General features: G+C 47.6%; 1 protein-coding gene across 1 annotated transcript; it reads left to right on the top strand.

Moving 5' to 3' along the window:
* The first annotated feature begins 2,818 nt into the window (after positions 1-2,818).
* LOC126534869 (neprilysin-1-like) lies at positions 2,819-21,024 on the top strand. Its single transcript, XM_072289058.1, has 2 exons — positions 2,819-2,904; positions 18,813-21,024. The coding sequence occupies exon 2, from the start codon at positions 18,870-18,872 to the stop codon at positions 20,874-20,876; it is 2,007 nt and encodes a 668-aa protein (XP_072145159.1). The 5' UTR covers positions 2,819-2,904; positions 18,813-18,869; the 3' UTR covers positions 20,877-21,024.
* Positions 21,025-22,703: the final 1,679 nt, after the last annotated feature.

Here is a 22,703-nt window from a genome sequence, read left to right as displayed (position 1 = left end):
CGCCGCATATCGGCATGCGACCAATGGAAGTGTAGAGAGTTTCCGCACCCTGGCCAAACTTCGAATGAGAAACGTGTAGAGCAGTCTGGGAAACATATATACCAGCAGTTTCCAACTTCCTACTTCCGCAATTATTTTTCTGCGTCCATAAGAAAGCGAGAACCAAGAAAAAAAATTCACCGTCGATTACGATAGCACCTAATGCGAAATTATGGCTGAAGCGGACAATATGTCTCGTGCGGCACGTTTCAAACGGAGCGAACTGCGAATGCGAGTGCCTCGCTAATCGGGAGATCGCAAGAGGCAGCGCAGACAGGCCTCCGCTCACACAGCGCTTTGGTGAACAGACGCCGCGCGCTACTGTGGCGCCATCTCGTAGCCACCATCGCCGCAGAGCGTAGTACCTCTTGCGCGGTACTACGCATCACTGGCTTAAATCACGATACCGAATGGCTGCCCTGTCCTACACAATACCAAATAACAATAACAAATCGCTGCACAGCACACCTGGATAATTGCGCCATTCATTCATGATCGACCGCATGTTTGAGAGCACTGCAATCGATGAGAGCAAGCGAACTTGTCAAGTGATTTCTTTCAAATATCGCGGACTTTCCTTACGACGCAGAATAATTTATTACATGACTAAGAAGTTTGCAAATGCTCAATTAGTTACGCTCTCCAACTTTCTCACTGGAAATTTTGCCCTGACGCTATTATATGCAATTAAGCAAAATAGAAAAAATTGGAGGATGCTTAAGCTTCGCCTTCAAGAGTGGAACGCGACCGCGTTCCCGTCGACGCGGCAAAGGGTGTAAGACGCGCTATGGCGCAGCGACTACGCGCCCCGCATCGGACGCGGTGAACGTCGAGCAACGCAGCGTTCGGCGCGACAACGAAATGTGCGCCTGAGCAAGCGGCGCACGCCTGAGCCTTAGAAACAGCTTGTTTCTAAGGCAACACCGCGTTCACTAGAGGTGCTTTTTTACCGCTTTGAAGCATCGATGAATAAAGAAAAAAAACTCGTGGCTCAGTGGTAACGTCTCCGTCTCACACTCCGGAGACCCTGGTTCGATTCCCACCCAGCCCATCTTGCAAGTTCTTTTTTATTCACGAAGAGCCTGCTGGGATTTATCGCTCACGGCCAACGCCGCCGACGCCGGCACCGACGCCGACGACACCGGCTTTTCTGCGACACGAGCTCCTTAGCGCTGTCGCGTTAAAATATCACTGCGAGCCGGCCTAATTGTAATAGATTCATCGTGAAATTTTGTACTAAACAAACGGGGACAAAAAAGATTGTGCTTTTCCTTGTGTATCTTTCTTTGAACATGTCTACTTAGCGCGAAATTTCCCAATAATACAAGAAACTAATGCACCCTGCTACGTACAATGTTCAACAACATCAATTTGGTGGCGTCCGGCTAGAGTACTCAGGCATATGTTTAAACCTTTGCTAAACTTACCTGGGACACTGTATATTGACGGCAACGGAACCGTCACGCTATAAAATATTCAGCTGTAGATCCCTGCTCAAGTGCTATTTTTTTTTCTGCGACTTGAATTCAACAACCGCACAGCAACGTCAGGGCATATTGATTTTGTAGATGCTAGCACTGGCGCGATGTGTACTACAGGCGACGGCCCATGATCTGCTGATGAATTGATGTGATTCCAGACATTAACGACTCCTGCCCTTTCTCGTAAATAGCAAAACTATTTAGTTCGGCGCAGTGCTCTGTGCGTCCTAAATATCTTGTGTGCAGATTTGGGACAAATACATGACCTTGCAGAAAAGTCTACTACGCCGATAACACGATAATGATATAGTATGCAAGCCAGCGCCTAATTTCAAGAAAACCATAAAGCTTAATTTTTAACGCCCGGTACATAAACGCATAGCCACTTGTTGCACTTCTACAGAGAAAAGCGACTCACCCGCGGTGGTGGCTGATTAGCCACGGCCCCCTCTTGCTGAACACAAGGTTACGAGTACAATTCCCGGCAGCTGCAGCCACTTTCTGCCATAGGCGGAGTGCAGAAACACTCATGTGCTGTACTTTGCGTATAATGCGGCACCCACGGTCGTCAAAATCCACCCGGACTCCTTCCATACAAGGCGCTTCCGAAAGCTTATTAAGAGGGAGCTTTGCCTCGGTAGCACCTAAACAAATACTGGAGAGGAGAGAAACTGTGTTACTCGAAACCCTGGGCAATTAATTTTATTAGCTTCGTTGCACTTAGAGGGAAAAAGTTCAATGCGCAGGCTGCAGATTTTTTATTAGAATAATTCATTCATTATTAAAAAATAAAAGTAAAAAATCTCAAAAGTAACAAACGATATAGAAGCACTAACTCATCAACTGTATAACTCGGCATCAAAACATATCACAATTCTGAAGATTGCACCTACCACTATTTAAATCGGGAAAAAAAAGGGGTGCCCCAGAAGCCTTTCCCAGATTACAAACATGCAGAAGGCAGAACGTACAACACATAGACACATATCTTTTACCTTCAAGCCCTACCAGGTGCACGTCCCCCACTACGGCGTGCCTCATAATCAGAAAGTGGTTTTGGTACGTAAAACCCCATAGTTAAATTTTTAATCCGGGCAGCAGCGCAATGGTACCTACTAAGCAGAAGTTCCTAAACTAGCAGAACTTTTGATATAACTATGCCCGAAATGCGGCACAGAATACTTTTGACATTTCAGTTAAATGTTGGTCCAGCTGTATTACGAGGGTGTCTCTGCTTTCATTTATTCGTGAATACGGTGGGCTAAAGCGTCCTTTCAATTCTCGTGCTTCACAGATTTCACCGACGACACAGAGGTCTGAGGTACCTACGCTATCCAGGCTTTCAAAACGACGACCGTCAAGGAGAACCTTCAGCCTAGATAAGGTAAGACTCATTCACGTCCCATGAGGCTAACTGCAGTCAAGGTTTAAAACTATGCCGAGGCACATTAGGGGGCAGCAGCGAGTAGCATATTGTTGACTATTGTACGGAGCAAGTCGCACAATTTTTTGCATTACTCTTGTTTGCACTATTATTCAGCATTTAATAGCCAACTTCGCAAAGGCCAGACCAAACCCCGGATGGCGATGGCTAGTTTCTGTTTCAAGGAGCGTGCGCTTTACAAGCGGTTTCCGGACATCTTAAGATTTTTTTTCTCTTTTTGTGCATATTAAATCGGGCGAAGCGCACGAAGCGGTTTGTGCGTCCGTCGATCTTACCTCCGCTCACTATTGCCACTCGCTCAGCGATATCACAAATCGGATCGCGCATGGTCATCTGGTTCGGTTGTCGTCCCAAGTATGAAGATGGGAAAGATAAGACACAGAAGCTCGAACAGGCGTGCAACGAACGGAAGACGCAGGGAGTCAGGTCAACCAAGCATTAGACGAAGATGGCTAAATCGCATGTGCTGCGTGGCTCTGTGGTGTTCTGACACCGGGAATTCGAGTTCTGCAAAGTTTTTCAGGTTTCCTAATAACTGGTGAGCACAAGTATATCACTTTATTTTCTGAGCAGGTATTCATTTTGAATGTGCGAACCAGTTCTGTGCAAGCTTGAGCGGACTGACATAGAAACAGTTTCGCTGACCCTTTCGTCATGACGGCAGCACATCTGCTGTCGGTGGGACACTTGTACTGGAGGGCTTGAGTGAATGTTTGTTGAGCTATGAACTTTGCGCGCTCTTTACTTTGTCGACACATGCAGCCAAGGCTAAAGAAAAATAAGACACAGCCGTGATGTTTTATCAAATCTCAAGAGCAATGACGGCAAACGGATGCAGGCACATAATTTTTTGTTGCGTTTTGATGCACCATTACTAAGATATGGTACTGAAGATTTAAGCTCTCTAGTTTATCTCAGCTTCGATGTGTGCAAGTTATTGCGCATCTGTAGTATAGACGAGGCGCAATGTTATTTGTATTGCCGGCACCTGTATTTAATAGCACCAGCAATAGAATTATAGACTATTTCATGCTAATTAAGTACGAACTGCTAATCCCTTGCGCCATGAAGAGTGCTATTCATCATCATCATCATCAGCCTAGTTACGCCCACTTAGGGCAAAGGCCTCTCCCATACTTCTCCAACTACCCCGGTCATGTACTAATTGTGGCCATGTTGTCCCTGCAAACGTCTTAATGTCATCCGCCCACCTAACTTTCTGCCGCCCCCTACTACGCTTCCCTTCCCTTGGAATCCAGTCCGTAACCCTTAATGACCATCGGTTATCTTCCATCCTCATTACATGTCCGGCCCATGCCCATTTCTTTTTCTTAATTTCAACTAAGATGTCATTTACCCGCGTTTGTTCCCTCACCCAATCTGCTCTTTTCTCATCCCTTAACGTTACACCTATCATTCTTCTTTCCATAGCTCGTTGCGTCGTCCTCAATTTCAGCAGAACCTTTTTCGTAAGCCTCCAGGTTTCTGCCCCGTAGGTGAGTACTGGTAAGACACAGCTGTTATACACTTTCCTCTTGAGGGATACTGGCAACCTGCTGTTGATGATTTGAGAATGCCTGCCAAACGCACCCCAGCCCATTCTTATTCTTCTGGTTATTTCAGTCTCATGATCCGGATCCGGGGTCACTACCTGCCCTAAGTAGATGTATTCCCTTACCACTTCCAGTGCCTCGCTACCTATCGTAAACTGCTGTTCTCTTCCGAGACTGTTAAACATTACTTTAGTTTTCTGTAGATTAATTTTCAGACCCACCCTTCTGCTTTGCCTCTCCAGGTCAGTCAGCATGCATTGCAATTGGTCTCCTGAGTTACTAAGCAAGGCAATATCATCAGCGAATCGCAAGTTGCTAAGGTATTCTCCATCAACTTTTATCCCCAATTCTTCCCACTCTAGGTCTCTGAATACCTCCTGTAAACATGCTGTGAATAGCATTGGAGATATCGTATCTCCCTGTCTGACGCCTTTCTTTATTGGGATTTTGTTGCTTTCTTTGTGGAGGATTACGGTGGCTGTGGAACCGCTATAGATATCTTCCAGTATCTTTACATATGGCTCATCTACACCCTGATTCCGTAGTGCCTTCATGACTGCTGAGGTTTCGACTGAATCAAATGCTTTTTCGTAATCAATGAAGGCTATATATAAGGGTTGGTTGTATTCCGCACATTTCTCTATCACCTGATTGATAGTGTGAATATGGTCTATTGTTGAGTAGCCTTTACGGAATCCTGCCTGGTCCTTTGGTTGACAGAAATCTAAGGTATTCCTGATTCTATTTGCGATTATCTTAGTAAATACTTTGTAGGCAACGGACAGTAAGCTCATCGGTCTATAATTTTTCAAGTCTTTGGCGTCCCCTTTCTTATGGATTAGGATTATGTTAGAGTTCTTCCAAGATTCCGGTACGTTCGAGGTCATGAGGCATTGTGTATATAAGGCGGTCAATCTTTCTAGGACAGTGTTCCCACCATCCTTCAACAAATCTGCTGTTACCTGATCCTCCTCAGGTGCCTTCCCCCTTTGCATAGCTCCCAAGGCGTTCTTTACCTCTTCCGGTGTTACTTGTGGGATTTCAAGTTCCTCTAGCCTATTCTCTCTCACCTTATCGTCGTGGGTGTTACTGGTACTGTATAAATCTCTATAAAACTCTTCAGCCACTTGAACTATCTCATCCATATTAGTAACGATATTGCCGGCTTTGTCTCTTAACGCACACATCTGATTCTTGCCTATTGCTAGTTTCTTCTTCACTGCTTTTAGGCTTCCTCCGTTCCTGAGAGCCTGTTCAATTCTATCCATATTATAGTTCCTTATGTCCGCTGTCTTACGCTTGTTGATTAACTTAGAAAGTTCTGCCAGTTCTATTCTAGCTGTAGGGTTAGAGGCTTTCATACATTTTTTTTAATAAATGGTTTTTTTAATAAATGGTTGGTTATTGCGTTGCTGTTGTGTCAAAATAATGACCTAGTACTCGCCGTGATTTTCTGTATATACGAATATGACCCAAAGTATAACGACAGGCAGATTATATGCGTTTGAAAGCGTTATAGAAATATGCTCCCTCATTCGGCATGTAGTTCAAATAATGAGAGCAGTTATAGGCTACTTCCTGATCATGCGGATGCATGTAGTCCCTTTACAATTCTTTGGGTCCTTATTTCTCATACTGTGAATGAAATACACGTATTGTACTCTACCTTCTTTTTGTAAGCCACAAAACGTGTCGCCGTCATAACCCGCTTGATAGTCAAGTTTCGTGTGACCAGCCCGTGATAGTTAATTTTTGCAATGGTTTGGATCTTCTGGAATCTATGCTCGTTCATTATGTACAAATTTCAGTTGTGAATGACAATTGCTTCTGCAGATTGACACTTTCGCACTGCATTAAGGTCAGTCTTTTTGCAGTACGGAATGTGTGGATAAAACAAACACGTTCAACGTTTACTTGCGTGGAGTTTTGGCTGACTGACACATTGGCAAGCTTTAGTTGATCCACTCCGCAAACACGAACAAATTAACGATTGATGGTGCCAGAAAGTTAGCTTCTCTATACAACCTCTCCCCCCCCCCCCCATATCTGTGGACTAGTTGAACTGCATACCTAAACTGAACCACAACTTAGGAATTTCAAAGCGACTACTTTTACGAAATGACGAAATGTAGTATATTACCTGCGAGTATTGGTGGTTAACGACGGTTTTCTATATATATATTTTTCATTATAATTCTTCCCACTGCTGTGTGCGAGCGCTGTCCCAGTGCGTTGAAAAATTAATAGAAGCTTCAAAGGTAAAGGCGGCTGAAGAAATCGCCGCGTAAACCCGGCACACTTCAGTGGGTTCTGCTCCGTGATTTGGCCAATGTCGCCGCATGGCGAGCAGACTTAGGAGACAGCACGAACGCACACCGCTTGCATGCGAAGCGGGAAAGAAGGGCTTAGCGGTGAACCTCCTCCTCCCAGCGGCGCGCCCTCTCTCTCTACATTCAGACCTCATCAGTGACGTCATGAAGGAATTGTTTTGTTTGTGAATTACTTCCAGTTGGATATCCAGCAACCACCAGTGCTGGAAGTGGCGCTGCCGCCGCATATCGGCATGGGACCAATGGAAGTGTAGGGAGTTCCCGCACCCTGGCCAAACTTCGAATGAGAAACGTGTAGAGCAGTCTGGGAAACATATATACGAGCAGTTTCCAACTTCCTGCTTCCGCAATTATTTTTCTGCGTCCATAAGAAAGCGAGAAACAAGAAAAAAAATTCACCGACGATTACGATAGCACCTAATGCGAAATTTGGGCGGACCTCAACATGTGTTTTCATTTTGCGATGTAATGGCTGGAGCAGACAACACGTCTCGTGCGGCACGTTTCAAATGGAGCGAACTGCGAATGCGAGTGCCTCGCTAATCGGGAGATCGCCAGAGGCAGCGCAGACAGGCCTCCGCTCACACAGCGCTTTGGTGAACAGACGCCGCGCGCTACTGTGGCGCCATCTCGTAGCCACTATCGCCGCAGAGCGTAGTACCTCTTGCGCGGTACTGCGCATCACTGGCTTAAATCACGATACCGAATGGCTGCCGTGTCCTACACAATACCAAATAACAATAACAAATCGCTGCACAGCACACCTGGATAATTGCGCCGTTCATTCATGATCGACCGCATGTTTGAGAGCACTGCAATCGATGAGAGCAAGCGAACATGTCACCTGATTTCTTTCTAATATCGCGGACTTTCCTTACGACGCAGAATAAATTATTACATGACTAGGAAGTTCGCAAATGCTGAATTAGTTACGCTCTCCAACTTTCTCACTGGAAATTTTGCCCTGACGCTATTATATGCAATTAAACAAAATAGAAAAAAATTGGAGGACGCTTAAGCTTCGCCTTCAAGAGTGGAACGCGACAGCGTTCCCGTCGACCCGCCAAGGGGTGTAAGACGCGCTATGGAGCAGCGACTACGCGCCCCGCATCGGACGCGGTGAGCGTCGAGCAACGCAGCGTTCGGCGCGATAGCGAAATGTGCGCCTGAGCAAGCGACGCACGCCTGAGCCTTATTTAAAAACAGCTCGTTTCTAAGGCAACACCGCGTTCACTAGAGGCGCTTTTGTACCGCTTTGAAGCATCGATGAATAAAGAAAAAAAAAACTCGTGGCTCAGTGGTATCGCCTCCGTCTCACACTCCAGAGACCCTGGTTCGATTCCCACCCAGCCCATCTTGCAAGTTCTTTTTTATTCATGAAGTGCCTGCTGGGAGTTATCGCTCACGGCCAACGCCGCCGAGGCCGGCACCGACACCGACGCCGACGACACCGGCTTTTCTGCGACACGAGCTCCTTAACGCTGTCGCGTTAAAATATCACTGCGAGTCGGCCTAATTGTAATAGATTCATCGTGAAATTTTGTACTAAACAAACGGGGACAAAAAAGATTGTGCTTTTCCTTGTGTATCTTTCTTTGACCATGTCTACTTGGCGCGAAATTTCCCAATAATACAAAAAACTAATGCACCCTGCTCCGTACAATGTTCAACAACATCAATTTGGTGGCGTCCGGCTAGAGTACTCAGGCATATGTTTAAGCCTTTGCTAAACTTACCTGGGACACTGTATATTTACGGCAACGGATTCGTCACGCTATAAAATATTCAGCTGTAGATCCCTGCTCAAGTGCTGTTTTTTTTTCTGCGACTTGAATTCAACAACCTCACAGCAATGTCAGGGCATATTGATTTTGTAGAGGCTAGCACTGGCGCAATGTGGACTACAGGTGACGGCCCATGATCTGCTGATGAATTGATGTGATTCGAGACATTAACGACTCCTGCCCTTTCTCGTAAATTGCAAAACTATTTAGTTCGGCGCAGTGCTCTGTGCGTCTTAAAGATCTTGTGTGCAGATTTGGGACAAATACATGACCTTGCAGAAAAGTCTACTACGGCGATAACACGATAATGATATAGTATACATACAAAAAAAATTATGGGGTTTTGCGTGCCAAAACTACTTTCTTATTGAGGCACGCCGTAATGAAGGGCTCTGGAAATTTCGACCACCGGGGGTTCTTTAACGTGCACCTAAATCTAAGTACGCGGGTGCTTTCGGATTTCGCTACCATCGAAATGCGACTGCCATGGCCGGGATTCGATCCCGCGACCTCGTGCTCAGCAGTCCAACACCATAGCCACTGAGCAACCACGGCGGGTCGCATGCGTAGAAGCGTGAAATAGACATACAAGTGCCGATCCGCAAGCATTGCAACGGTGTGTTATACAGGGTGTTCAAAATTAGTTTTATGGTTTTTTAAAAAATTATGCACTAGGAGGCAAGCGAAGGCCACCTGTGCAAACAAGTTATGTTGCCAGGGGGACCCAAAGTGAGATGGTAATTATCGCTGTCAGCAGCCGAATTAACTAAAATGTAATAGTTTTTGGTCACTGCAGTAAGTTGGTATGTTTGTATTTAAAAGTTAGAGGCAGTCGTGCTTCTACATAGCTTCACTTGGAGTGAGTGAGTAAGGACTTTATTTGAAAACAAGGTATTGACGGATGACCCTGTTGTTAGGCAGCCACAAGCCCCTGGGCCCGGGCGGCTTCTTCAGCTCTCTCGATGACCTTGGCCTGCAGGTCAGGGTCGGAGCTGAGCAACACGGCCTCCCACTGCTCAGTATTACTTATTCCGTGATTTGTGTGATTTTCTGCTGGGCACGACCACATAATATGGAATAGATCCGCTTTTTGCTTACAATGCTTACATGTATTAGGGTATTGGTCCGGGTAGTAGTAGTGATAGGCTACGGGGTTGGGGTAAGCGTTCGTCTGCAGTCGTCTCCAAGCTACTTCTTGTCGCTTGTTAAGCGATTTGTGTGCTGGCGGGTACACTGCCCTGGCTAACCTGTAGTGCTAAGTTATTTCCTGGTAACTGACCATGCGATCCCTCTCTGATCCTAGCGTGAGCCGTCCGGGTGCTCGGTTGGCAAGTCCTCGAGCGGCGGTGTGGGCGGCATCGTTGCCGGGTAGGGAGGAGTGTGCTGGTGCCCAAGTGATCTGGATTGGTCGTGGGTGTTGATTGGTGTCTATTATGTGTTTTACGGGAGCCGAGACCCGACCTTTCGCAAAATTGCGTACTGCTGCTCTGGAATCGCTAATAATGTAATGACAATGTGTGGAGGCTATTGCCAAAGCGATAGCCGCCTCTTCCACTGTTTCGGAGCTTCTGGTCCGAATTGAACCACCAGCGCGTATTTGACTTGAGGAGTCCACCACTACAAGCGACATACAGTTGCGTTCTATGTATTCTGCTGCGTCGACATAGACTACGTCTTTGAAGGCGTGGAATTTCTGATGTAAAGCTTTGGACCGCTCGGCCCTCCTTTCCTTGTGGAATTCGGGGTGCATGTTTTTAGGGAGTGGATTAATTTTGAGATGGCGCCTCTGATCGTGAGGAATGTCTACTTTCATGCTTTGCATCGACTCGTAGTTGATGCCGAGATTCTGGAGGATATTTCGCCCGGCGGCACTCTGAGCTAGCCTTTCGTATTGAGATATAAGGTGCGCTTCTACAAGTTCATCGAGGGTGTTGTGCACACCTAGGGCTAGCAATTTAGCGTTGGCCGTTCTTATAGGTAGCCCAAGAGCCTGTTTATAGGCCCTCCGGATAATTCCCTCTATTTTCTCTCTCTGAGCCGCTTTGAGGCAGAGGTACGGGGTGATGTAGGTGATGCGGCTGAGAACGAAGGCTTGTACCAACCTTATGAGGTTGGCTTCTTTCATGCCAGAGTGTCGGTTGGCAATTCTTGAAATGAGTCGCATCGTCTGCTGAACGCATGCTTCCAGTTTGTGAATTGTGTTGCCGTTGCGCCCGTGAGCTTGCATGAAGAGGCCTAGTACACGGATGGTGGTCACAATCGGGATCGCGCCTCCTCCGGTTCGCACAGTGATTTCTGGGGATGGCGCAGTGTCGGATTTGCGGTTTGTAGGGGCTCTGAGTAGGAAGAGTTCTGATTTTTGCTGTGAGCAGGCGAGGCCTTTGTCGGTAACGTACTTTTCAACCGTGTCTACAGCTTGTTGCAGCGTGGTTTCTATATGTCCATCGCTACCTTTAACCACCCACAGGGTGATGTCGTCGGCATACAAACTGTAGTGTAGATCTGGAATCTGATTAAGTTGTTCTGGTCATCGGATCATCGCTAAATTAAAGAGGAAGGGGGATAAGACTGATCCCTGCGGTGTGCCACGACTTCCAAGAGGGATCTTGTCCGATTGTAGTTCCCCTATTCTTAGTTCTGCTGTGCGGTGGTTGAGGAAATCTTTGATGTAGTTGTAGGTCCTCTGGCCCACACCTAGGTACTGCAGATTCTCTAGTATAGCCTGATGCGCTACGTTGTCAAAGGCCTTTGTAAGATCAAGGCCCAGGACAGCTCGGGTACCATTCTTGGGTATGTGGTCCAGAACTTGATGTTTAAGCTGAAGCATGATGTCTTGCGTGGAAAGTTTTGGACGAAAGCCAATTATGGAGTACGGAAATAAGTTATTGTCCTCCGCAAAATTGTGGAGGCGGTTAAGTATAACGTGCTCCATGAGTTTTCCTACGCATGAGGTCAGAGAGATCGGGCGTAAGTTCTCGAGCTGTAGTCGCTTACCATGTTTAGGTATGAATATTATTTGTGCATGCTTCCATTGCGAGGGGATAGAACCTGTTTCCCAACAGTGGTTGAAGTACTCTGTTAAGGCAGTGATAGATACGTCATCTAGATTCCGGAGGGTCTTATTTGTTATTCCATCGGGGCCTGGTGCAGATTTAGTTCGGAGTTTCAGCAAGACGGCTCGTACTTCAGCCTCTAGGATGGGTGCGTCTAGGTTAAGATTCTCCGGACCAGTGTATGGCTTCTGGGGGATTTGTGCATCTGTGCCTATGTACCGGGTTTTGAGCTCTGTTAGGAGCTCGTCGTTCGTGCCCTGGTATTGGTGAGTGATCTTATTCAGGCATTTCCTCTGCTCGGATTTACTCTTATCCGGGTCCATAAGATATCGGAGGAGATTCCACGTTTTGGCTAGACCGAGTTGTCCCTGCATGCTATCGCATACCTTTTCCCATTGGTTTTTGGTTAATTGGTTAGCGTATTCCTCGATTTCTATGTTGATTTGCGCAATGCGCAAGCGGAGTGTACGGTTTAGTTTATTCTTTTTCCAGCGGGTTTGCATGCTCTTTTTGGCTTCCCACAAGTGTAGGAGGCGGCTATCCACCTCGACCAGACCATCATCTTCAGGGATTTCCCTCGTGGCGCGTTTCACGCAATCTCTGAGATCCCCGATCCAGGCCTCGAGATTGTTGATATGCTCGGTGGCGGTTGTCTTCCGAATCTGGCGGAAGCGGTCCCATTCCGTGAGCGAAACTCGTTTGGCCTTCATGCGGGGTGGACCCGCCTGAATGTGGATTTCTATGATATAATGATCGCTACCGAGGCTTTCCCCGGTATTAGTCAAATCATAGTTGCCTATGTTCTTGATGAAAGTTAGGTCGGGTGTGGTGTCAACACTGACACTATTCCCGATACGGGTGGGTGTCTGGGGGTCTGTGATGAGTCAGTCCCTGTTGTTGGGCTTCTAGCCAAAGATTACGACCTTTGACTACCTCTGTGCAGTATCCTCATGCAGTGTGGGGAGCGTTAAAGTCACCTACTAATAATATGGCCTTCTGTTGGGAGATTCTGAGAGCCTTCCTGAATAGAGTTCCGAACTTGTGACGCCGGCACTTTGGGCTACTATAGACATTAAGAATGAATATGCTTTCATCCTCCTTACGTTTAGGGATGAGTTCAATAAAGACGTGGTCTATGTCGACTTCTTCAATATCATGTTTAATGGCTGTTAGATTTCTGTGAACTAGGAATAGCGGTGGTGGAATCCGACCCAGAAGCATTATAGGATTTGTACCCTGCCAATTTTGCGTGGCCTCCCGTCTCCTGAAGGGCAATGATATCCGGGGCCGCCTTACCCCCAAGGAACTGCTGAAGGTTTCCCCGTTTGCGGCGAAACCCACGGCAGTTCCACTGCCAGATCTTGTAGTTAGGAGTGTGAGCCATTTTAAGGTGGCGGGGGTTCAGCGATCGGTTTGGAGATTTCGGACAGGGATGGACGGTCATAGGGTTTGGATGCCACGCCCTTAAGGGAGCCGGAGGCCGTGGATGTAAATCTCGACTCCCAGCGAAGTACTTTGGCTTCGGTCGCGGCTACTCGAGACTCTAGGTTGGTGGTTCTGGTTACCAGAGCGTCCAGACGTGCGCTTATTTGTTGCAAGTGGGCACCATTCTCCTGATGTTGCTGAAGCATCTGGTTGGCAACTTCAGTAATCATATGTTCTAGTTTCTCGAATCTTGGGGATATCTCTGAAGAGTTGTCTGTACGATATTCTGCCTTACGTTTCTGTGGTGGTGCTGTGGTGTTGTGTGAGGGATTATATGGTGGGGTTGAGTGCGGCGTCTGACTGCGCTCCTGTAGTCGGGTGATTTCTGCACGCTGCTTAGTGATTTCGGTTCTCTGTTGTTCTATTAACTGCCTCATTTGTTGGAGTTCTGCCTCGAGAGCCTGAATCTTAGAATACTGAGCATTGGGAGAAGAGACCATGTTAGCCCAGCTCACCTGTGGACCGCTGTTAGTCGAGGTCGTTCATCTCCCGGAACTCGACCGGTTTCGCGACGTCCCGTCGGAGTCCGTGGCACTCGGAGTTGAGCTTAGTCTCGGGTAAGATCGAGATGGGCTCCTACTGCTCGATCCTCCGGGAAAAAAGCTTGCACTGGTTTCTTGGCTGTTCTGCGTCGATCGGCGTTCTCGCGATCTACTTCGCCTGCCCTCGTTGGGGTGGTTCTGTTCTTCCACCGAGAGTTTCTGCCACTGTCGTTGTCGGATGATGTAGGGGATTTGGAAACGTTTCTTGCATTGCTTTGAGCCGGAGAGATGGTTGCCCTTGCAGATAGCGCATACTAGTTCACAGTCATGGTCCGTTGACGGGTTTTGCTTGCCGCACCGAATACAACATTTTTCGTTCGGGGTGGGGCACACATCGTCCCGGTGGCCGACTTTTCGGCAGATTCCGCACACTTCGATCTTCTTCTTGTACAGAAGGCATCGGTACGTAGTATTTCGGTAGTTGACGTAGTGTGGTACTTCTTCACCTTGAAAAACGATGATAACTGAGGACGTCTTGCCCATGCGCCTGGCGTGCAGGACCCGGGGGGTATTACGCACCAAACTTCTAATAATGTCTTCTTGTGTGTCGTAGTCCGGAATCCCATGGATGATTCCTTTGGCCGAGTTTTCGGGCGCCGTAATGTAGGTAGTCATGCTGAATCTCTTCTCTTGTAATTTGAGCTCCTTGATCTGGCTGTACTCGACGGCGTTGTCCTCTCTTGGTGTGCTGACAATAATGATATTTTGGCTGGTGTTGATTGGGGTCGTGTCTTCTAGTTGCGCCGCCGCTTCCAGAGCGGCCGTTCTCATGATGTTGTCGGTGATGAGCGCGGAGCTGCAGCTGGCTGTATTGAATCCGTCACGCGGTCGGAGAACCACTTTGAAGTCGTCTTCCGGCAGCGGTGGGGGCTTTGGCACTTGCCGACGCGGACGGGACGACGGCGTCTGCGCTACCGAATTAGTTCTTGTACGCGGTATGGCGTTGGATTCGTAAAGACTACGATTCGTTAAGATTACGCATGCAAGAGAGGATCGGCGCAAAGCTGCTCCCTGATGGGACGCGGCTGTTGTGTGCGGCGTTTAGTCGGACGACGGGGCGGAGGCATCGGCAGAGTTGATAACTGTCCCCCTTCCCCCTCTCGGATGGCGAAATAAAAGATCGAAGAACGCGGAACCGATGTCGTAACACAGGACCGCGCAGCCGGCAACGATGGCGGCAGCTGCCATGCCGAGGTGATGGCGCGAGCGGAGAAGCCGGAGCCCAGTGCGCGTGCGTAATGGGGATTAGACGGGCGGGCACGGCCCTTGTTTGGGCTACGCAAATAAAGTGACAGCTGATTTCCTAGTACTGTAAGTTTTATTGAAATTAAGAGCAACAAATGCACGGCACGCGGCGCTGTCATCTCTTGATTTCGCGAGCCGGGAGGGGAAGGGGAGCAGTTATCACATTTGCCTATGCCTCCACCTTGTTGTCAGATTAAACGCCGCACGCCACAACCACGTCAAATGAGGGAGGAGCATCGCGCCGATCCTCACACTCTTGCATGCGTAATAATGCTAACGACAATCTAATTCTGGAGTCAGATATCTCGGAGAAAAGACATGCTAGAATAATTCTTCCTAGTGAGACTATGTAGAAACATGACTGCCTCTAACTTTTGAATACGCACACACACACACTTACTGCAGTCAATAAAAATGTAATTATTCAATTTTAGTTAATTCGGCTGCTGACAGCGATAATTATTGTCTCACTTTGTGTCCCCCTGGCCAGATAACGTATATGCGCAGGTGGTCTTCGCGTGTCACCCAGTGCCTAATTTCAAGAAAGCCATAAAGCTTAATTTTTAACACCCGGTACATAAACGCACAGCCAATTGTTGCACTTCTACAGAGAAAAGCGACTCACCCGCTGTGGTGGCTGATTAGCCCCGGCCCTCTCTTGCTGAACACAAGGTTACGAGTACAATTCCCGGCAGCTGCAGCCACTTTCTGCCATAGGCGGAGTGCAGAAACACTCATGTGCTGTACTTTGCGTATAATGCGGCACCCACGGTCGTCAAAATCCACCCGGACTCCTTCCATACAAGGCGCTTGCGAAAGCTTATTAAGAGACAGCTTTGCCTCGGTAGCACCTAAACAAATACTGGATAGCAGAGAAACTGTGTTACTCGAAACCCTGGGCAATTAATTTTATTAGCTTCGTTGCACTTAGAGGGAAAAAGTAAAATGCGCAGGCTGCAGATTTTTTATTAGAATAATTCATTGATTATTAAAATAAAAGTAAAAAATCTCAAAAGTAACAAACGATATAGAAGCACTAACTCATCAACTGTATAACTCGGCATCAAAACATATCAAAATTCTGAAGATTGCACCTACCACTATTTAAATCGGGAAAAATATGGGGTGCCCCAGAAGCCTTTCCCAGATTACAAACATGCAGAAGGCAGAACGTACAACACATAGACACACATCTTTTACCTTCAAGCCCAGTCAACATAAATTTTTGTGTATACATACACGCGCACGCACGCACGCACGCGCGCACACACACACACACGCACGCGCACGCACACGCACACACACACACTTAATCAATTTCGACGTGTGCTCCATTCGTTCTCCGATGGATATGCAGGCGATATTCCATTTCCAATCACGTGTTTGTCAACACAGGATGCCGTGCACTGATGTCTTCGGATTCTGCAACTCACGTGAGGCTCTGAGGACTCACTTCGTGGGGCTTCTGATGAAGGCCTCTCTCACTGTTTAAATTGTCTGTGCACTAGGTCTAGGCCTGATCTCTCGACGTGGAAGTTCAGGCCTGGAGATTACAGAAGCTCCGAGATGTTGCCTTGAACTTCACGTACCACATATTCATGCTTTTAACGTCTGGTGGGTGTCTTTGGTATGCCTTCTGGAATTGTCCCTGGATATTTTTTTGGTGACTTTGTATCGTGATACCAGAGGATACATTGGGCTTTCTCCTGGTTTGAGTACATGTTGTTTGAAAATAGCGTCCGATTCCGCTGTTACATCACTGAGCCCTGTAGTAAACAAAGTAACAGTGACGTATGCATGTACACAGAAAAACTTCAATATGCCACATGCAATTCAAAACCTGTGTCTGTGTGTCATATGTTCTGCCTTCTGCATGTTTGTAATCAGGAAAATATTTCTGGGGCACCCTGTTGTATTACACGCCACTCCGAAACATACCTCTTATTTCTGAGTAGCGCTTTGCGAAAACTTCGTAAGCATTCTAGCAATGTTACGTAAGCTATAAATTATGCACTGTGTTTGTCTACTTCAGATGCTCCAAGAGACGCAGTTTACAGAACTGCGATATCTGTTTCTTGATGCAGAGCTAACCAGTTGCTAACTTCCGGCTTCAGTTTTACAAAACGCTGATTCTCGGCAATTCTGTAAAAGCTATAGCGTAATAAATCAAAAGTTTCTTTTCTTGCAGTCCGCAGAATTCAGCTTTCCTTCCCAAATGCACCAGATTTCATTTGGAGCAGTACAGCGGTTGAGCATTTTCACGTTTCGCATGTATTGGAATGGTAAAATCTGATTTGGGCTCAAAGCTTCAAAATCTTTATTCTAAGGAAAATCTTTTGCAAGGACTGTTCTTTATTTTTAATATTAGTGACAGAGGGCACCCACGTGCCGTTGCTGGAAAATACTTTTCGCTGACCATTGCCACAGACGATGGTTCTACGTCATTGATTCTAGAAAAAGCATACATATACACAATGTAATCGTGCTACCAAATAGACTCCTTCAGCGCGAACCAGCTACTGGTATAGGAAGAATAATTGGTATGCTAGGCTTACTTAGTCAAATGCTCTGGTGACGACAAAATTAGATCAGTAATGAGTGCTGCGCCAGAAAGCTTCGAGTTTACCCTTATTACTTCGAACATGGTCGCACCTAAGTGTGACCGTGTTATCGACAGTTCTAGAGCCGTGGCCTGTTGCTGCAGGAAATGACAAGTCATTATTTGTTTCGTCTGGTCAACAAATGCGTTCGCTATTAACTTTTTTACAGCGTAAGCTGTCATGGGTTCATTGCAATAACCATATCGGTTGGCGATGTTGACCGCAGCCACCACCGGTGTCCGTCACAGCTGCCGCTGCGAATCACAAAAGAATGCCCAGTTCCCGCCGGTATCAAAGCCGGGCCCGCTGCGCGGCAGTCAGCTAATCCATCACTGAGCCGGACCAGCGCTTGCTCGCTTGCAGCGGAAACATGTCCTATACACGCATCCTAGCGCGCGAGGAGACATGCAATGTGACGTGCGCGCCGCGTAGCGTCGATGCGCGCAAACTTTGCAATGTTGTTGCATAGTATACCAGATGACACGCCATGTAGCAGTTCCATAGGATTTGGTACAAGGTAGATAGAGAAGGCTTGATAAAGAAAAAGAAGATTATGGAGATGAACAGAAAATTGCTTCAATGAAAAACATGTTTGGCACACCTGAATAAATCAAGCAGGCTAGCTACAGTTTGTCACCACCCCATTTCAATGCGGATGCCAATAAATCATGTTCCTTATTATCATCATCATTTTCATTAGCATCGTATCCTGCCGCCTGTCACGAGATGTCAGATGCTCGTCGCGTACCGTCGACACGTGCGCACTTTTTATTGCAGTTGCATATTATTACGCCAGGTGGCACGCCATGTAGCAGTTGCATAGGTAGCGGTACAAGGTAGATAGATAACATTTGAGGAAGAAAAAGAAGGTTAAAATTATGTATACAAATTGAAAATGCAAAAATGAAAAGCATGCATAACATACCTGATTAAATCAAGCAGGCTAGGTGACTGTCACCGTGCCGTTTCAAAGGGAGTGCAAATAAATCACCGCCATCATCATTAGCATTGTGACGTGCCATTTGTCACGCGACTTTCCCATTTTATCAGTTGCTGAAGTTCTCATTGGCTGGGCTGGGGTACGCGTTGTCCCTAGCCAATCAGAACTTCAGCAGCAGACGAAATGGACATGTTCACTAGGTGGACACTTACGGAATAACTCCCTATCCCCCCCCCACCCCCCCCCCCCGCTGCCTACACTGTCGAGAATCAACGCATCCCTTTACACTATGAACCTACTCGGATTTTTCTCGCAGATCGACGAACCTACCACCCCGAAGCCAGCGATAACCGTGACTAAATGCAAGGTCATCATGCTGCTCGCTGTCCTCGCGCTGTTGCTGGTGCTTGTCGGCGTGTTCCTGGTGGCCTATCTCCATACGACCGAGACTACGCAAAGGAAGGTGGCGATTTGCGCCACCGACGACTGCGCTGCCTTTGGCCGGGATCTGAGCTTAGCCATCAACAAGGCGGTAGACCCATGTCAGGATTTCCACGCCTACGTGTGCGGCAGCTGGGACGACCCCGCTCGTCAGGACTCGACCGAAGCTCGGATGAGGGCTGCAGCCTTAGATTTGGCGCTCGACGAGGTCACAGATGACTCGTCGCAAGTCGGAAAGGCGGCACAGTTCTTCGATAGCTGTAACAGGGCCGCCGCGGATGTAAAAGAAAACCTGAGACAGTTCGCGGAGTTCAGACGCACCCTCGGCATGACCTGGCCTGATCGTAGTATACCAAAGGGGCAGCATCCGCTCGACCTAATGATCAACTTGGCGCTGAACTGGCAAATGAACTTCCTCTTCGACATGAATGTTATCGTCGTTCGAGAATCCGCTACGTTGCTTGTCTCGCGTGGTCTCCTGGACGCCGTTTGGGAGCAGGATATGCGCAATCCCAGGACACTTCCCAAATATGAGATTTACTTGAACGATTACTACGAAATACTCGGCGTCAATAGCTCACAAGCTATAATCGAAACGGCTGATTTAATTCAAATTGAAAAGGAGATTGTGGATGCCAAGATTCAGTTCCTCTACGACGCCCCTCAACAAGACTGGTTCAATGTACGCGCCCTCAATGACAAAACACCCGCGGTACCGGCAGGCCTCTGGCTAAATCTTCTGAAAAAGCACGACAAACAGTTCAACTGGACCGGTGACCACACAGTGATCGTCGAGGACGTAAGGATCCTAGAGAGCACAGACAAGTTACTGCAGAACTTCACCCACGAAAAGTTGATCATCGGGCTGTCGTGGATATTTATTCAGACCCATCTGTGGGCTGTTAATGGCGTGCCATCCATCAGATTCCGTGGCACGTACTCCGAGCTGAAGACAATGCAGGAGCGTGGCTGCATGACGTACGTCGAATCCCTGCTGGGTGTGTACAGCACATCGAAGATGATGACCGAGCGCTACGGCGACGTCGCAAGTCGGCTCTATGTCTCCAGCTTAATGCACAGAATGACCGAAAACGTCAAGCGGCTCGTGAAAAACCTGACATGGATGGACGACGAGAGTAAGCGAGTGACCTTTCTAAAGCTTGACAGAATGACCCGCATCTTAATGCCAGCTGACAGCTTCTTCAACAAAAAGGAACGCGCCTCGCTGTACAGCGTATTTCCGGACATGAGCGGCAAGACATTCATGACGAACCTATTGGCTGCCTCTGAAGTGTATCGCCGACTCCGCAACCACGAACGTTTCGCGGATGTGTACAGTGTTCGCATCTTTCCCCGGTTCGGCCGTGAGTTGTACTTGTACATGCCGAACGCGATGACAATCGCGATCGGCGACCTGAATCCCCCGCTGTTTTACCGCAACGCAACCCTGGCTATCCAATACGGCGCACTGGGCTCCCTCATCGGTCGCCAGATGGCCAAGCCGTTAGATGACATCGGCGTCACGGTGGACGCTGCTGGCGTGCGCGGCCAGTGGCTGCAGCCCGCTGCGGCCGCAGTGCACGCCGGTAAGGCCAACTGCGACGTCCGTCCCACCACGGACGGCACCCGGTGGCGGCCACTACGCGTGTTTCCCGCCGTGGTCGGCCTGGAGATTGCGTACGCTAGCTTCATCGCGGCGTTAAAGGTCGACTTCCGCTTGCTGGAAGACTTCCGGGTCACTCACCTTGAAGAGTTTGAGGACTATAAGGTGTTTTTTCTCGCGTTCTGCTATTCGCTGTGCTCCAAGCGGCCGCAGACCATGGGCGACGCGTGCAACGTTCCGGTCAAGAACTCGCCGCAATTTGCGGAAGCTTTTCGCTGCCCCTGGAATGCACCAATGAATCCGCCTAAGAAGTGCACATTTCTTTTTGACGAGTGACCAACTTTAGCACATTATTTCGCTATCGTCATTGCGTGCGCTGGTTGTTCCTGGCTTCTTTTGTGAGACAGTGGCCCATAAATAACTACCGTAAGTGCAGTTGTGAATCATCGCAGGCATTACTAAACGCGCGCCTTATGGCAAAAAATGAGTCGACATGTCTTTCTCGAAGCAGCGCATAGGCGCCGACTACGGGGCAGGGGGCTCCGGGCCCTTAGCCCCCTCCGAAGTTTTCCAGAGAGGAGGGAAGGGGGCACGGGCCTCCCTGGCAAGGCCGAAGCTTACGTCCCCCCCCCCCCCCCCCTCTCTATAGGTGTCATTACCGGAGTTCTGTTACCCACATCACTTGAGGTTTGTTTTGAGTTTTCTGTACTTTTTTCGCTTACAATGTTATTGTGGCCAAACAATTGAGCATCATTGTTGGTGCAGACGCGCACGGCATTTTAATTCATACTTAGTGCATTAGATACACGAGCGGCGGCTGCCTCATCCGTAGTTTCTCAGTATAACATTTTTTTTATATTTCTACTTGTCTGCCGTTGCACAGACACACAGGAGAAAGCTCATTATATCTTTTGAAAAGGAGGTAAGCAACAAATTATTTCTAGATATGGATAGCCTGTGCCTTGGGAATGAATATGTTGCTGCATCTTCACCTCACTTCAAATTGCCTTGCACCCGCCATGGTTGCTCAGTGGCTATGGTGTTGGGCTGCTGAGCACGAGGTCGCGGGATCGAATCCCGGCCACGGCGGCCGCATTTCGATGAGGACAAAATGAGAGGACACTTAGGTTTACGTGCACGTTAAAGAACCCCAGGTGGTCGAAATTTCCGGAGTCCTTCACTACGGCGTGCCTCATAATCAGAAAGGGGTTTTGGTACGTAAAACCCGGTAACATATTTGCGTGCTTTTCTAACCCTGAGAAAAACAACCTGCAGACTTCAGAGTCGGCAGACTTTCTTATCAACAGCGTGTGAAATGCACGTGAATGATGCGTCTCAGTATTCATTGTCTTTCCTCATGGAAAAGAAAGTAATTGACAGCATTTATTAGGATTGGAAACATCGCTACTTGCATGCAGAGGTTATATATATATAAGAAGCCAACACTGACACCGAGGACAAAAATCAAATCCTGGCCGTCCGGCGTGCCCGCGACCGGGCCGGTTGGCTAGACCTGCCGGTCCCGGCGTGGGACTAGCCGGGTGCGCCACGAGTTCGCGTCCTCGCCGGACCTACAATAAAGTTTATTCACTCACTCACTCAACACACACACACACACACATTGATATATATATATATATATATATATATATATATATATATATATATATATATCAAGTTTACTCAGTCTCCGAAATGAGGCCAACCCGGATTCGCTCCAAGTCGAAATCAATAGAAGTCATGCGAAGTAGCGCTTGTGCTCGAACTCGGTGTCAAAAAAAAAAAAACGAGGTTGCATAGCAGGAAATGTGAAGGAGTATTAGTAAAAGCGAAGTATAAGACAATTAGGCGAAGGAAGATTACACCAAAGAGAAGCCATTATCTTGGTGGTGCTAGGGGGCTCGCGCTGTGAAATTGAACTGTGAAATTGAACTGTCTCCTACTATGATTTCCTGTGAATACTCATATAAGGCCGACACTGCAGTGAGCAGTTCTTCGATGGCACACGAAGTTCCTTCGTATGCAAGTGTTATGGAAGGTTATATATATATATATATATATATATATATATATATATATATATATATATATATATATATATATATATATATATATATATATATATATATATATATATATACCTATGGTGTGGACCGATAAATT

Source organism: Dermacentor andersoni, chromosome 7, assembly GCF_023375885.2.
Source record: "Dermacentor andersoni chromosome 7, qqDerAnde1_hic_scaffold, whole genome shotgun sequence".
Classification (NCBI taxonomy): Eukaryota; Metazoa; Arthropoda; class Arachnida; order Ixodida; family Ixodidae; genus Dermacentor; species Dermacentor andersoni.
The sequence above is the reverse complement of the archived record's forward strand: the minus strand, read 5'-3'. Positions and strand labels throughout refer to the sequence as shown.